This window comes from Salmo salar, chromosome 04, assembly GCF_965601325.2.
Source record: "Salmo salar chromosome 04, fSalSal1, whole genome shotgun sequence".
In the NCBI taxonomy this organism is placed as follows: Eukaryota; Metazoa; Chordata; class Actinopteri; order Salmoniformes; family Salmonidae; genus Salmo; species Salmo salar.
Window position 1 is genome coordinate 88435596 of NC_138294.1, and position 16011 is coordinate 88451606.

At 44.9% G+C, this 16011-nt stretch overlaps 1 protein-coding gene across 6 annotated transcripts in view; it reads left to right on the forward strand.

Moving 5' to 3' along the window:
- The window catches only part of mtmr4 (myotubularin related protein 4), a 125724-nt gene that overhangs the window by 35808 nt on the left and 73905 nt on the right, over positions 1 to 16011 (forward strand). For all 6 annotated transcript variants that reach the window (XM_045717405.2, XM_082974775.1, XM_045717406.2 and 3 more), the window contains one exon: positions 4508 to 4597. In XM_045717405.2, the coding sequence (XP_045573361.1) occupies positions 4508 to 4597 (90 nt within the window). The remainder of the gene's footprint in view (positions 1 to 4507; positions 4598 to 16011) is intronic.

Genomic DNA, 16011 nt, shown 5'->3' on the forward strand with positions numbered 1-16011 from the left:
TAATGGCCACACTTCGTCTGCTGCACCCCACATCCCTGTACCATCACAACCACATCCCTGTACCATCTGTAAGCCAAGGGAGAGGCCACCCCACATCCCTGTACCATCTGTAAGCCAAGGGAGAGGCCACCCCACATCCCTGTACCATCTGTAAGCCAAGGGAGAGACCACACCACATCCCTGTACCATCTGTAAGCCAAGTGAGAGGCCACACCACATCCCTGTACCATCTGTAAGCCAAGGGAGAGACCACACCACATCCCTGTACCATCTGTAAGCCAAGGGAGAGACCACCCCACATCCCTGTACCATCTGTAAGCCAAGGGAGAGACCACCCCACATCCCTGTACCATCTGTAAGCCAAGGGAGAGACCACACCACATCCCTGTACCATCTGTAAGCCAAGGGAGAGACCACCCCACATCCCTGTACCATCTGTAAGCCAAGGGAGAGGCCACACCACATCCCTGTACCATCTGTAAGCCAAGGGAGAGGCCACCCCACATCCCTGTACCATCTGTAAGCCAAGGGAGAGACCACCCCACATCCCTGTACCATCTGTAAGCCAAGGGAGAGACCACACCACATCCCTGTACCATCTGTAAGCCAAGGGAGAGACCACCCCACATCCCTGTACCATCTGTAAGCCAAGGGAGAGACCACCCCACATCCCTGTACCATCTGTAAGCCAAGGGAGAGGCCACACCACATCCCTGTACCATCTGTAAGCCAAGGGAGAGGCCACATCACATCCCTGTACCATCTGTAAGCCAAGGGAGAGACCACCCCACATCCCTGTACCATCTGTAAGCCAAGGGAGAGACCACCCCACATCCCTGTACCATCTGTAAGCCAAGGGAGAGACCACACCACATCCCTGTACCATCTGTAAGCCAAGGGAGAGACCACCCCACATCCCTGTACCATCTGTAAGCCAAGGGAGAGACCACCCCACATCCCTGTACCATCTGTAAGCCAAGGGAGAGACCACACCACATCCCTGTACCATCTGTAAGCCAAGGGAGAGACCACCCCACATCCCTGTACCATCTGTAAGCCAAGGGAGAGGCCACACCACATCCCTGTACCATCTGTAAGCCAAGGGAGAGGCCACACCACATCCCTGTACCATCTGTAAGCCAAGGGAGAGGCCACACCACATCCCTGTACCATCTGTAAGCCAAGGGAGAGGCCACCCCACCTTTGTTAACATGGTCATCTACATGTCAAACCAACGCAGCATGTGTCCAGACCTACTGCTTTCACTGTCATCCCCTCCAGGCTCTCGCTGGCTCTTTTTTGAAGTGGACCGGTTCAGTTTTGTGGCACAGAGGGATGAGGTGTTAATACTGGCACAGTCTGTTACATGTCATAACCAGCGTGACCAGTGGACTACGGTTTTGGGTTCTGTGTTGGGTTGGTGGCAGTAATGACAGATGTCCCCTCTGGATTCACATGGCAGGATGCAGGAGGACATCTACATGGCTTGTCACTTTCACACGGCTGATAATGATGTTGTCTGCTTTGTGGGCATGTACCAGGTGATGAAGCACAATGACCGTACTGCCATTTTGATTCTTGTCTGATATGAATCACTTGCTGGTATGAAGCACAATGACCGTACTGCCATTTTGATTCTTGTCTGATATGAATCACTTGCTGGTATGAAGCACAATGACCGTACTGCCATTTTGATTCTTGTCTGATATGAATCACTTGCTGGTATGAAGCACAATGACCGTACTGCCATTTTGATTCTTGTCTGATATGAATCACTTGCTGGTATGAAGCACAATGACCGTACTGCCATTTTGATTCTTGTCTGATATGAATCACTTGCTGGTATGAAGCACAATGACCGTACTGCCATTTTGATTCTTGTCTGATATGAATCACTTGCTGGTATGAAGCACAATGACCGTACTGCCATTTTGATTCTTGTCTGATATGAATCACTTGCTGGTATGAAGCACAATGACCGTACTGCCATTTTGATTCTTGTCTGATATGAATCACTTGCTGGTATGAAGCACAATGACCGTACTGCCATTTTGATTCTTGTCTGATATGAATCACTTGCTGGTATGAAGCACAATGACCGTACTGCCATTTTGATTCTTGTCTGATATGAATCACTTGCTGGTATGAAGCACAATGACCGTACTGCCATTTTGATTCTTGTCTGATATGAATCACTTGCTGGTATGAAGCACAATGACCGTACTGCCATTTTGATTCTTGTCTGATATGAATCACTTGCTGGTATGAAGCACAATGACCGTACTGCCATTTTGATTCTTGTCTGATATGAATCACTTGCTGGTATGAAGCACAATGACCGTACTGCCATTTTGATTCTTGTCTGATATGAATCACTTGCTGGTATGAAGCACAATGACCGTACTGCCATTTTGATTCTTGTCTGATATGAATCACTTGCTGGTATGAAGCACAATGACCGTACTGCCATTTTGATTCTTGTCTGATATGAATCACTTGCTGGTATGAAGCACAATGACCGTACTGCCATTTTGATTCTTGTCTGATATGAATCACTTGCTGGTATGAAGCACAATGACCGTACTGCCATTTTGATTCTTGTCTGATATGAATCACTTGCTGGTATGAAGCACAATGACCGTACTGCCATTTTGATTCTTGTCTGATATGAATCACTTGCTGGTATGAAGCACAATGACCGTACTGCCATTTTGATTCTTGTCTGATATGAATCACTTGCTGGTATGAAGCACAATGACCGTACTGCCATTTTGATTCTTGTCTGATATGAATCACTTGCTGGTATGAAGCACAATGACCGTACTGCCATTTTGATTCTTGTCTGATATGAATCACTTGCTGGTATGAAGCACAATGAGTAAAAATCCTCATGTTGATCTGTCTGGTCTGGCTGTGGTGCAGACTCTATACAGAGGCTCCTCTCGTCTCGTCCCCAGTGTGTCTGAGCCAAGGCAGTGGTGGAGGGGAGGGAGGGAGGGAGGGAGGGAGGTGGGCGGGCACCTGCTGCTGGGGAGACAGCTGGAATGGAGGGAGGAGGGAGAGATTAATGAAGAGGGGATTATATCCTCCTGCTGCTTCCACAGTTTTTCCTCTGGATTTTCAGGGACAGTCCCCTGGATTTTAGCCCTCAGAAAGAACCAACTATGGAGTTAAATGGAGTCTGATATTTCAATAATTAAATGTTGTATTTCATCATATTTGCATAATGAAATATTTTCTGTCTCTGTACCAAACTCGTTTGCTCTCGCGGCTTCCCTGCAGACCTTCTGTTTTACCAGAGTGTTCAGGCAAACGTTTGATCAGTGATACATTGTCACCGCTGCATGGACAACCATGCCCATGGCCAGAAAGTGTTTGCATGCAACAGTATAATCTACCAAACCTGAATGATTGTAAAATGACTAGATAGACTAGGAGGGGTAATGAAATTGATAGTAAAATATAGTTCCATGCTATTGTTTTTTTTCTTCGCGTAGCTACACCCCTAGTCACCTTTTTATAAAAACAAATGCTTACCTTAACACATTTTTTAAATTTAAAAAAAAAAAATATTTAAATGAAGAACTTGAGGATCTCGATCCTCATTCTTCTCATGCTCCAACATGTTCATTGATGAAGGGCTTGACCAGCTTCCCCGTTAGGTGACCTGCTGGGTCGGTGGTGTGTTGGTGGTGTACTGACCGTAGCCCAGCAGTGGCCAATCCCGTCCTTCTTTCCTCTGTTTGCTGAAGACTGTGTAGCACCCACCCTGCGTCAACGATTGCAGACGCTGGCTGGCATCGTGCTGAGTAAATGTTTGCCATTGGACCGTAACAGAGTTCCTGTTGTAGTTCAGGAAACAGATTTTGATGCTTTATTTCCAAACTTCGTAACCAAACAACAGCCCTTCCTCTAATTCTATCATATATATTATTATTATTTTCTATGACCCAGAACAGGGAAGGCATTATATTTTGAGGGGTTACGGGTCTGCCTGGCCTGCATCACGTCACAGCTCTCCTCCTGTTGTCTGCCAATTCACCCTCCACCACTACCACATTGCATCGCAAATGGTACCCTACTACCTTATTTAGTGCACTACTTTTCTATGGGACCTGGTCAAAAGTAGTGCACTGTAAAGGGAATAGGGTCCCATTTCGGACTTGGAATCCATCTGAAGTGGAGGTCTTTCACCTAATTTATTATCTAAGGTCCATCACGGTCAATGTTTCATCTGCTGCGTGACGCCTGTGAACGCGCTGAGATGGCAGATTACCATACACACACTATGACACACAGATGCTTGCTCGCGTAGGGTCTGGAAAGAGACTCATGTGAAGGGAGTTGGAGGTTTTTATTGACCTTTTTCCTGGGCGAGTGCCGATTTTGATCGAAGCCCCTTGTTCAAGTGCTTTCTCTTTTGACCTGGTAAAGTGGTGCTGTACTGTTTTTTGTTACTATGTGAATGTGTGCTGAGATGTCACCTGCTTGACTTCCTGTCTTCCAGGGTGAAGAGGGACCCCCCAGTCTGGAGTACATCCAAGCCAAGGACCTGTTCCCCCCGAAGGAGCTGGTCAGTGAGGACGACAACCTGCAGGTGGGTGACTGGGAACACATGCACACCAGGTAGACTAGACAAAGCCCACACAAGGATAGTATTGGAAACATCTCATCTCTACAGTAAGCTATTTCTCTCTGGAGAGAGATTCCGTTGGGAATCTGCTGTGCGTGAGATGAGGCTGTTTTTCTCTGGAAACTCCTCTTGCTCATACTGGAGGTTCTGTAGGAAGGGTTGAATTATTTATTTAACAAGGCAAGTCAGTTAAGAACAATTTTTTATTTTTTATTTACAATGTCGGCCAGACACTGGGCCAATTGTGCGTCGCCCTATGGGACTCCCAATCACGGCTGGTTGTGATACAGCCTGGATTCGAACCAGGGTGTCTGTAGTGACTCCTCTAGCACTGAAATGCAGTGCCTTAGACCGCTGAGCCACTCGGGAGCCCCTATTGATGCCGATTTTGTTATGTATGTATGTATGTATGTATGTATGTATGTATGTATGTATGTATGTATGTATGTATGTATGTATGTATGTATGTATGTATGTATGTATGTATGTATGTATGTATGTATGTATGTATGTATGTATGTATGTATGTATGTATGTATGTATGTATGTATGTATGTATGTATGTATGTATTAATTCAACAACAAAAAATTCAACCAAATTGAATACTACTAAGGGGATGTAAATGGAATGCATCTAAGCTCAGTGATCCACAGTTACCCCGGGTTACCACTTCACGACGGAGAAAGGGCTTTAGAACTCAGTCAATTAGACTGGGTGTGGATTAGGCTACGTAGGTGGCCGTGACATGGCTGGGTCTGGCTGGGTGAGAGACGGCTAGCTGCGGTGGCAGTGGGCCAGTCTATGAGCTCATCTGTAATCCTGTTTGAAATTAGAATACTGCATTCCAGCGCAGCTCCCTGGAGAGCTGGAAGAGAGGCTGCTATTGTTAAGTTGGTACTGCAGGAAAAGGTGTCTGGGCTCAACACGTAATCAGGAAAGGGGGATACCTAGTCGGTTGTACAATTGAATGCATTCGACTGAAATGTCTCTTCCTGCATTTAACCCCAACCCCTCTGAATCAGAGAGGTGCGGAGGGCTGCCTTAATCGACATCCACGTCTTCGGCACCCAGGGAACAGTGGGTTAACAGCTTTGCTCAGGGGCAGAACGACAGATTTTTACCTTGTCAGCTCAGGGATTCGATCAAACAACCTTTTGGTTACTGGCCCAATGCTCTAACCACTAGACGAGCTGCCCCCCTACACTCTAACCACTAGGCTACCTACCACCCCTACACTCTAACCACTAGACTACCTGCCCCCCCCTACACTCTAACCACTAGACTACCTACCCCCCCCTACACTCTAACCACTAGACTACCTACCACCCCTACACTCTAACCACTAGGCTACCTACCACCCCTACACTCTAACCACTAGACTACCTACCACCCCTACACTCTAACCACTAGACTACCTACCCCCCTACACTCTAACCACTAGACTACCTACCCCCCCCCCCCCCCCCCTACACTCTAACCACTAGGCTACCTGCCCCCCCCTACACTCTAACCACTAGACTACCTGCCCCCCCCTACACTCTAACCACTAGACTACCTGCCCCCTCTACACTCTAACCACTAGACTACCTACCCCCCCTACACTCTAACCACTAGACTACCTACCCCCCTACACTCTAACCACTAGACTACCTACCCCCCCTACACTCTAACCACTAGACTACCTGCCCCCCCCTACACTCTAACCACTAGACTACCTACCCCCCCCCCTACACTCTAACCACTAGACTACCCCCCCCTACACTCTAACCACTAGGCTACCTACCACCCCTACACTCTAACCACTAGACTACCTACCCCCCTACACTCTAACCACTAGACTACCTGCCCCCCCTACACTCTAACCACTAGGCTACCTACCACCCCTACACTCTAACCACTAGACTACCTACCCCCCCCTACACTCTAACCACTAGGCTACCTACCACCCCTACACTCTAACCACTAGGCTACCTACCCCCCTACACTCTAACCACTAGACTACCTACCCCCCTACACTCTAACCACTAGACTACCTACCCCCCTACACTCTAACCACTAGACTACCTACCCCCCTACACTCTAACCACTAGACTACCTACAGACCAGGGAGAGGGTAGAGTAGAGGATCAAATCCAACTTTTATCTAAAGCATTTAAAATTGTAAAACACTTTACATTTATAAAAATGTTTTATTTTTTATTTTATTTAACCTTTATTAACTAGGCAAGTCAGTTAAGAACAAATTGTTATTTACAATGACGGCCTACATCGGCCAAACCCAGACGATCACCCTGTAGGACTCCCAATCACGGCCGGTTGTGATACAGCCTGGATTCGAACCAGGGGGGTGTCTGTAGTGACACCTCTAGCACTGAGATGCAGTGCCTTAGACCGCTGTGCCACTCTGGAACATTTAAATGAAGAATGTAAAAAGTGTGATGGACATAATACATTGCTGTCTTCCATCATGGTCCTGACAACAGATGTACCTTTTGAATAGGTAAAAGGTAATTGGATGCTGCCTCACACAGGTTCAAAACACACAATGAGTACGTAAAAAATCTTAAAAATCCACACTAATAATATTAAACTGATTTATGGCAGTAGGCAGATTATGCAATAGTCATGTAAACACCTTTACTCTGCTTATCTGAATCAGTCAGGTCAAAATCGAATTAAACATAAGCCAATTTTAAAACTTTTGAATTATTAGGACACGTAAACGCCTTAATCGGCGTTCCAGCGGTGTATTTGACCTGTGCGTGTGCACCGGCACCAGCCGAGAGCCTCCCTCTTTAGCGTGACTGAAGTGAGTTCAGAACAACTGAATGTATGCGTCTTAGGAGTAGTTTTGTCTGAACTCCGAATCAAATCTGCTTCCCAACAATAACATGGTCGCTGTGGTAGAATGTTTATTTTGATTTGCGTTTTTCTGTGTTTAATCAGAGCGCCATCAGGTAGCCTGGTTTCAGATGTGTTCATGTAAACAGGATTATTAGGGAAATCGTTCTTCTTGCAAAGCATGTCAACGTTTTTCAATCAAACTATTATATTAATCTCACTATCCACAATCACGTAATTGTGTGCATGTAAATCATTTATTGGATATTATGACATTTTGGCAATTAAGCTTCTAGCATTACTAGTGTTAGCGCAATGACTGAGCATGCTAGCTGTTCCAGTATACTTCGTCATTGCGCTTTTAGCATTGGCTCTAAAAACGTCCTTAATCTCCCTTCAAACTGACATAAAAAGGGTATCCATGCGTTTCTGAGTCTGGGTAAGTATTTGTATTTATTTATTTCACCTTTATTTAACCAGGTAGGCCAGTTAAGAACGAGTTCTCATTTACAAATGCGACCTGGCTAAGATAAAGCAAAGCAGTGTGTCACAAACAACAACACAGAGTTACACATGGAATAAACAAACGTACAGTCAATAACACAACAGAAAAGTCTGTATACAGTGAGTAGAAAAAAAATAGAAAAAGTAGGAAAAAATGCTTAAATACCTTGTGCAATGAAACAATTGAGTTATTCATATACAGTACCAGCCAAAAGTTTGGGGACACCTACTCATTCAAGGTTTTTTTGTTGTTGGTTACTACATGATTCCATATGTGTTATTTCATAGTTTTGATGTCTTCACTATTATTCTACAATGTAAAATAAGAAAAGAGAACTTTTGACTGGTAATGTGTATCTCTCGCTCTCTGGAAAAATACTGTGACAATGATGATATCCCCTTTTAGGCAGTCATCCCCCAAGAGCTGAATGACTGCCTGAAATTTCAGCCTGTTTTGGTGGGTTGGAGTTTTGGCCTGTCTGGTGACGTCATCAGGTGGTAAATTAGTTATTAGACCAATAACAAAGAGTTCTCAACCTCTCTGCCAATAACGGCTAGTTTTCAGTTTTCCCCTTCCCACTGAGACCACTCCCGGACAGTCCTAACAAAATTGTCGAGAAATGGCTCTTTGCTGAGAAGCAATTTGTTTATTTTTGACCAATTATTATTTTTATTTTTTTAAACAATCACAGTAAAATATTTAATTGTTAACCAGAAATGAGTTGATATTGATCAAAAATGTCTTGCCATAATGTAAAAATATATCAGACAGCATAAGCATAAAAAGTCCACATTATTATATTTCTACTACATTTGATTCACTTATTTTATACAATCTGTGATTTACCAAAACCTGATATTTCATATAGGCATATTTTTAAATTAGTTTTTGGGGATCTTATACTGTCTGCCATAAGATCGGGGAGTGGTGGTTTACTAGCGACCACCTTGGGAGTAATTCACCCCTGGAACATTAGACTTTAATACTTCCTTCTGCTGAACAATCTCCAGTCAACCATGTCTGTTTTCTCCCTAGATGTTCATTTCCTTACAGACCTACAGAGGCAGTGTTATCAAGTCATTCATGTAATTATTGCTATCAAGAGACTCCTACTTTTTTAATTACATTTTTTAAATGTGTGCAGAATTTGATTGTTAATTGTTAGGTCATCCTCAGGGAACCTCGTCCATTCTAGAGTTAAACAAAACACATTCTAACATGTGATTGTTAGGTCATCCTCAGGGAACCTCGTCCATTCGAGTTAAACAAAACACATTCTAACATGTGATTGTTAGGTCATCCTCAGGGAACCTCGTCCATTCTAGAGGGTTAAACAAAACACATTCTAACATGTGATTGTTAGGTCATCCTCAGGGAACCTCGTCCATTCTAGAGGGTTAAACAAAACACATTCTAACATGTGATTGTTAGGTCATCCTCAGGGAACCTTGTCCATTCTAGAGGGTTAAACAAAACACATTCTAACATGTGATTGTTAGGTCATCCTCAGGGAACCTCGTCCATTCTAGAGGGTTAAACAAAACACATTCTAACATGTGATTGTTAATTGTTAGGTCATCCTCAGGGAACCTCGTCCATTCTAGAGGGTTAAACAAAACACATTCTAACATGTGATTGTTGATGTCACATTCGATATGGGGGGAAAAAAACATTTTTATCCATCAGCATTTTAATGATGCTCTCCTGTTTCACCTTGAAATGATATGGCCTCTTTTCTTTGGCTACTTCTGAGTCTCTCTTTTTTTAATTTTTTTTTTTATATAGAATGCCGTAGAATTAAACAATCACTCTTTTTGGATGGTGTCATAACACGCAGCATTACCGACCGTCATAAAAAGCATGGTACTGTGTAATTGAAGTGTTCTCAGCTGCTCGCTCACTGTAAAAGTCCCAGTTATTTCTTCTGTCATTTCTCTGTTAATGACCGGTCTTTATTCTTTATTTGACTCTGATCTGTCTGGATGCCTAGTCACTTTACCCTGGTTTTATGTACATACAGTATCTACCTCAAGTACCTCTGCACATTGATCTGGTACTCCCTGTTTATAGCTCCACATTGATCTGGTACTCCCTGTTTATACAGTGGGGCAAAAAAGTATTTAGTCAGCCACCAATTGTGCAAGTTCACCCACTTAAAAAGATGAGAGAGGCCTGTAATTTTCATCATAGGTACACGTCAACTATGACAGACAAAATGAGAAAAAAAATCCAGAAAATCACATTGTATGATTTTTTTATGTATTTATTTGCAAATTATAGTGGAAAATAAGTATTTTGTCACCTACAAACAAGCAAGATTTCTGGCTCTCACAGACCTGTAACTTCTTCTTTAAGAGGCTCCTCTGTCCTCCACTCGTTACCTGTATTAATGGCACCTGTTTGAACTTGTTATCAGTATAAAAGACACCTGTCCACAACCTCAAACAGTCACACTCCAAACTCCACTATGGCCAAGACCAAAGAGCTGTCAAAGGACACCAGGAACAAAATTGTAGACCTGCACCAGGCTGGGAAGACTGAATCTGCAATAGGTAAGCAGCTTGGTTTGAAGAAATCAACTGTGGGAGCAATTATTAGGAAATGGAAGACATACAAGACCACTGATAATCTCCCTCGATCTGGGGCTCCACGCAAGATCTCACCCCGTGGGGTCAAAATGATCACAAGAACGGTGAGCAAAAATCCCAGAACCACACGGGGGGACCTAGTGAATGACCTGCAGAGAGCTGGGACCAAAGTAACAAAGCCTACCATCAGTAACACACTACGCCGCCAGGGACTCAAATCCTGCAGTGCCAGACGTGTCCCCCTGCTTAAGCCAGTACATGTCCAGGCCCATCTGAAGTTTGCTAGAGAGCATTTGGATGATCCAGAAGAGGATTGGGAGAATGTCATATGGTCAGATGAAACCAAAATAGAACTTTTTGGTAAAAACTCAACTCGTTGTGTTTGGAGGACAAAGAATGCTGAGTTGCATCCAAAGAACACCATACCTACTGTGAAGCATGGGGGTGGAAACATCATGCTTTGGGGCTGTTTTTCTGCAAAGGGACCAGGACGACTGATCCGTGTAAAGGAAAGAATGAATGGGGCCATGTATCGTGAGATTTTGAGTGAAAACCTCCTTCCATCAGCAAGGGCATTGAAGATGAAACGTGGCTGGGTCTTTCAGCATGACAATGATCCCAAACACACCGCCCGGGCAACGAAGGAGTGGCTTCGTAAGAGGCATTTCAAGGTCCTGGAGTGGCCTAGCCAGTCTCCAGATCTCAACCCCATAGAAAATCTTTGGAGGGAGTTGAAAGTCCGTGTTGCCCAGCGACAGCCCCAAAACATCACTGCTCTAGAGGAGATCTGCATGGAGGAATGGGCCAAAATACCAGCAACAGTGTGTGAAAACCTTGTGAAGACTTACAGAAAACGTTTGACCTGTGTCATTGCCAACAAAGGGTATATATAGTATTGAGAAACTTTTGTTATTGACCAAATACTTATTTTCCACCATAATTTGAAAATAAATTCATAAAAAATCCTACAATGTGATTTTCTGGATTTTTCTTTCTCATTTTTTCTGTCATAGTTGAAGTGTACCTATGATGCAAATTACAGGCCTCTCTCATCTTTTTAAGTGGGAGAACTTGCACAATTGGTGGCTGACTAAACTTTTTTGCCCCACTGTAGCTCCACATTGATCTGGCACTCCCTGTATAAAGCTCCACATTGATCTGGTACTTCCTGTATATAGCTCCACATTGATCTGGTACTGGTACTTCCTGTATATAGCTCCACATTGATCTGGTACTGGTACTTCCTGTATATAGCTCCACGTTGATCTGGTACTCCCTGTATATAGCTCCACATTGATCTGGTACTTCCTGTATATAGCTCCACGTTGATCTGGTACTGGTACTCCCTGTATATAGCTCCACGTTGATCTGGTACTGGTACTCCCTGTATATAGCTCCACGTTGATCTGGTACTTCCTGTATATAGCTCCACATTGATCTGGTACTTCCTGTATATAGCTCCACATTGATCTGGTACTTCCTGTATATAGCTCCACGTTGATCTGGTACTGGTACTTCCTGTATATAGCTCCACATTGATCTGGTACTGGTACTTCCTGTATATAGCTCCACATTGATCTGGTACTCCCTGTATATAGCTCCACGTTGATCTGGTACTGGTACTCCCTGTATATAGCTCCACGTTGATCTGGTACTGGTACTCCCTGTATATAGCTCCACGTTGATCTGGTACTGGTACTCCCTGTATATAGCTCCACGTTGATCTGGTACTTCCTGTATATAGCTCCACATTGATCTGGTACTTCCTGTATATAGCTCCACATTGATCTGGTACTTCCTGTATATAGCTCCACGTTGATCTGGTACTGGTACTCCCTGTATATAGCTCCACGTTGATCTGGTACTGGTACTCCCTGTATATAGCTCCACGTTGATCTGGTACTTCCTGTATATAGCTCCACATTGATCTGGTACTTCCTGTATATAGCTCCACATTGATCTGGTACTTCCTGTATATAGCTCCACGTTGATCTGGTACTGGTACTCCCTGTATATAGCTCCACATTGATCTGGTACTTCCTGTATATAGCTCCACATTGATCTGGTACTGGTACTTCCTGTATATAGCTCCACATTGATCTGGTACTTCCTGTATATAGCTCCACATTGATCTGGTACTTCCTGTATATAGCTCCACATTGATCTGGTACTTCCTGTATATAGCTCCACGTTGATCTGGTACTGGTACTTCCTGTATATAGCTCCACATTGATCTGGTACTGGTACTTCCTGTATATAGCTCCACATTGATCTGGTACTCCCTGTATATAGCCCCGCCTCGGCCCTGAGCAGAAACAACCCTAAACCTAGCCACTAGTTACTTGTGGAGATCTGAGAGGATTGGAAAGGCCTCTCAACACTGCCAAATCTGCATCCCAATATACCCTATTCCCTATGTAGTGCACTACTTTCAATCGGCCCTGGTCAAAACTAGTGCACTACATAGGGAATAGGATGCCATTTTGGGACTTTACATCTTGTCCGGTTAAAGGAAGTCTCCGGGCTCTCGCCTGTCTTGCTGACTTTGATCCTGTCTTTGATGGGCTCCTGCATGGCAGCGCACAGACCTCTCTTGTTGGCGCTGCAGCCCATGAAAAATGCATGTTCTCTAGGGGAATGGCATTCCCTTCAAACCTGCTGCAATCTACTCGGAGTGACGCGCTGTAGCTTCTAATAGACAAAGTGCGCCCGGCTATAGAATGGATTAATACGCTAACTGCTCTGTGGTGCTGCGGGACTAACTGCTCTGTGGTGCTGCGGGACTAACTGCTCTGTGGTGCTGCGGGACTAACTGCTCTGTGGTGCTGCGGGACTAACTGCTCTGTGGTGCTGCGGGACTAACTGCTCTGTGGTGCTGCGGGACTGTCTTAACTGCTCTGTGGTGCTGCGGGACTGTCTTAACTGCTCTGTGGTGCTGCGGGACTGTCTTAACTGCTCTGTGGTGCTGCGGGACTGTCTAACTGCTCTGTGGTGCTGCGGGACTGTCTTAACTGCTCTGTGGTGCTGCGGGACTGTCTTAACTGCTCTGTGGTGCTGCGGGACTGTCTTAACTGCTCTGTGGTGCTGCGGGACTGTCTTAACTGCTCTGTGGTGCTGCGGGACTGTCTTAACTGCTCTGTGGTGCTGCGGGACTGTCTTAACTGCTCTGTGGTGCTGCGGGACTGTCTTAACTGCTCTGTGGTGCTGCGGGACTGTCTTAACTGCTCTGTGGTGCGCGGGACTGTCTTAACTGCTCTGTGGTGCTGCGGGACTGTCTTAACTGCTCTGTGGTGCTGCGGGACTGTCTTAACTGCTCTGTGGTGCTGCGGGACTGTCTAACTGCTCTGTGGTGCTGCGGGACTGTCTTAACTGCTCTGTGGTGCTGCGGGACTGTCTTAACTGCTCTGTGGTGCTGCGGGACTGTCTTAACTGCTCTGTGGTGCTGCGGGACTGTCTTAACTGCTCTGTGGTGCTGCGGGACTGTCTAACTGCTCTGTGGTGCTGCGGGACTGTCTTAACTGCTCTGTGGTTGGTTGAGAAAATGGATGTGTGTCATCCAATTTTGCCTGTAGATGGGCAGACACAGGGAGACGGACTGAGAGGGTGAAGTGGTTTATGAGCCGTTTGGGTCCGTCTGAAACGTGCTCTTCCAAGTGTGTCTGTCTCCCCACAGCTGTCCCACAAGAGGATCCTCATGCCCATTTTGTTTTATTCAAGTCACCCTCCCTCCTTTTTAGGCATCGGTTTAGTCGCTCCCTCTCTCACTTATCACTCCCTCTGTCCTCCTTGTCTCTTGTTCTTTTTCTCTCCCCTCTTTCCCTCTCTCTTTCTCTCTGTACCATTTCAGATAGTCATTCCCATGATAGTACCACACTGCCAACTGATGTCTTTAAAGGCACAGACAGACCAGTACGATTGCCGGCTGTAATTTGCAAACCGATTCTACGGCCCCCTTAACTGGGGCTTACTGCAAGATAATTAGACATCCCCCGTTTGGATTCAGCGACAGTACTGTCACATTTGGAAAGTATTCAGACCCTTTGACTTTTTCCACATTTTATTACGTAACAGCCTTATTCTAAAATTGATTAATTAAATGAAAAATCGTCATCAATCCACAGATGATATCCCATAATGACGAAATGAAACCAGATTTTAAGAAATGTTTGTTAAATGTATTAAAATAAAAAACATACATTTTATTTACATAAGTATTCTGACCGTTTGCTATGACACTCAATTGAGCTCAGTTGCATCTTGTTTTCATTGATCACCCTTGAGGTGATGATTGGAGTCCACCTGTGTTAAATTAAATTGATTGGACATGATTTGGAAAGGCACACACCTGTCTATATAAGGTCCCACAGTTGACAGTGCATGTCAGAGCAAAAACCAAGCCAAGAGGTCAAAGGAATTTTCCGTAGAGCTCAGAGACAGAAATGTGTCGAAGCACAGATCCGGAGAAGGGTACCAAAACATTTCTGCAGCATTGAAGGTCCCCAAGAACACAGTGGCCTCCACCATTCTTAAATGGTAGACGTTTGAAACCAACAAGACTCTTCCTAGAGCTGGCCGCCCGGCCAAACTGAGCAATCGGGGGAGAAGGGCCTTGGTCAGGGAGGTGACCAAGACCCCTATGGTTACTCTGACAGAGCTCCAGAGTTCCTCTGTGGAGATGGCAGAACCTTCCAGAAGAACAACCATCTCTGCAGCACTCCACCAATCCGGCCTTTATGGTAGTGGCCAGACAGAAGCCACTCCTCAGTAAAAGGCACATGACATCCCTCTTGGAGTTTGCCAATAGACACCTAAAGTCTCTCAAACCATGAGAAACAACATTCTCTGGTCTGATGAAACCAAAATTGAACTTTTTGGCCTGAATGCCAAGTGTCACGTCTGTGGGAAACCTGTAACCATCCCTACAGTGAAGCATGGAGGTGGCGGCATCATCATTTTGTGGGGATGTTTGTCAGGATTGAGGGAAAGATGAATGGAGCAAATGAGAGAGATCCTTGATGAAAACCTGCTTAGAACCTCAGACTGGGGCAAAGGTTTACCTTCCAACAGGACAACGACCCTAAGCACACAGCCAAGACAACGTAAGAGTGGCTTCGGGATTAGTCTCTGAATATCCTTGAGTGGCCCAGCCAGAGCCTGGACTTGAACCCCATCGAACATCTCTGGAGTGACCTGAAAACAGCTGTGCAGTGATGCAGAGAAGAATGGGAGAAACTCCCCAAATACAGGTGTGTCAAGCTTGTAGCGTCACACCCAAGAAGACTCAAGGCTGTAATCGCTGCCGAAGGTGACTTTGTCATTATGGGGTATTGTGTGTAGATTGACGTGGGGAGGTGGAGGGCAAAAAACGATGTAATCCTTTTTTAGAATAAAGATGTAACGTAACAAAAATGTTAAAAGTACTATCTGAATGCACTGTATATAA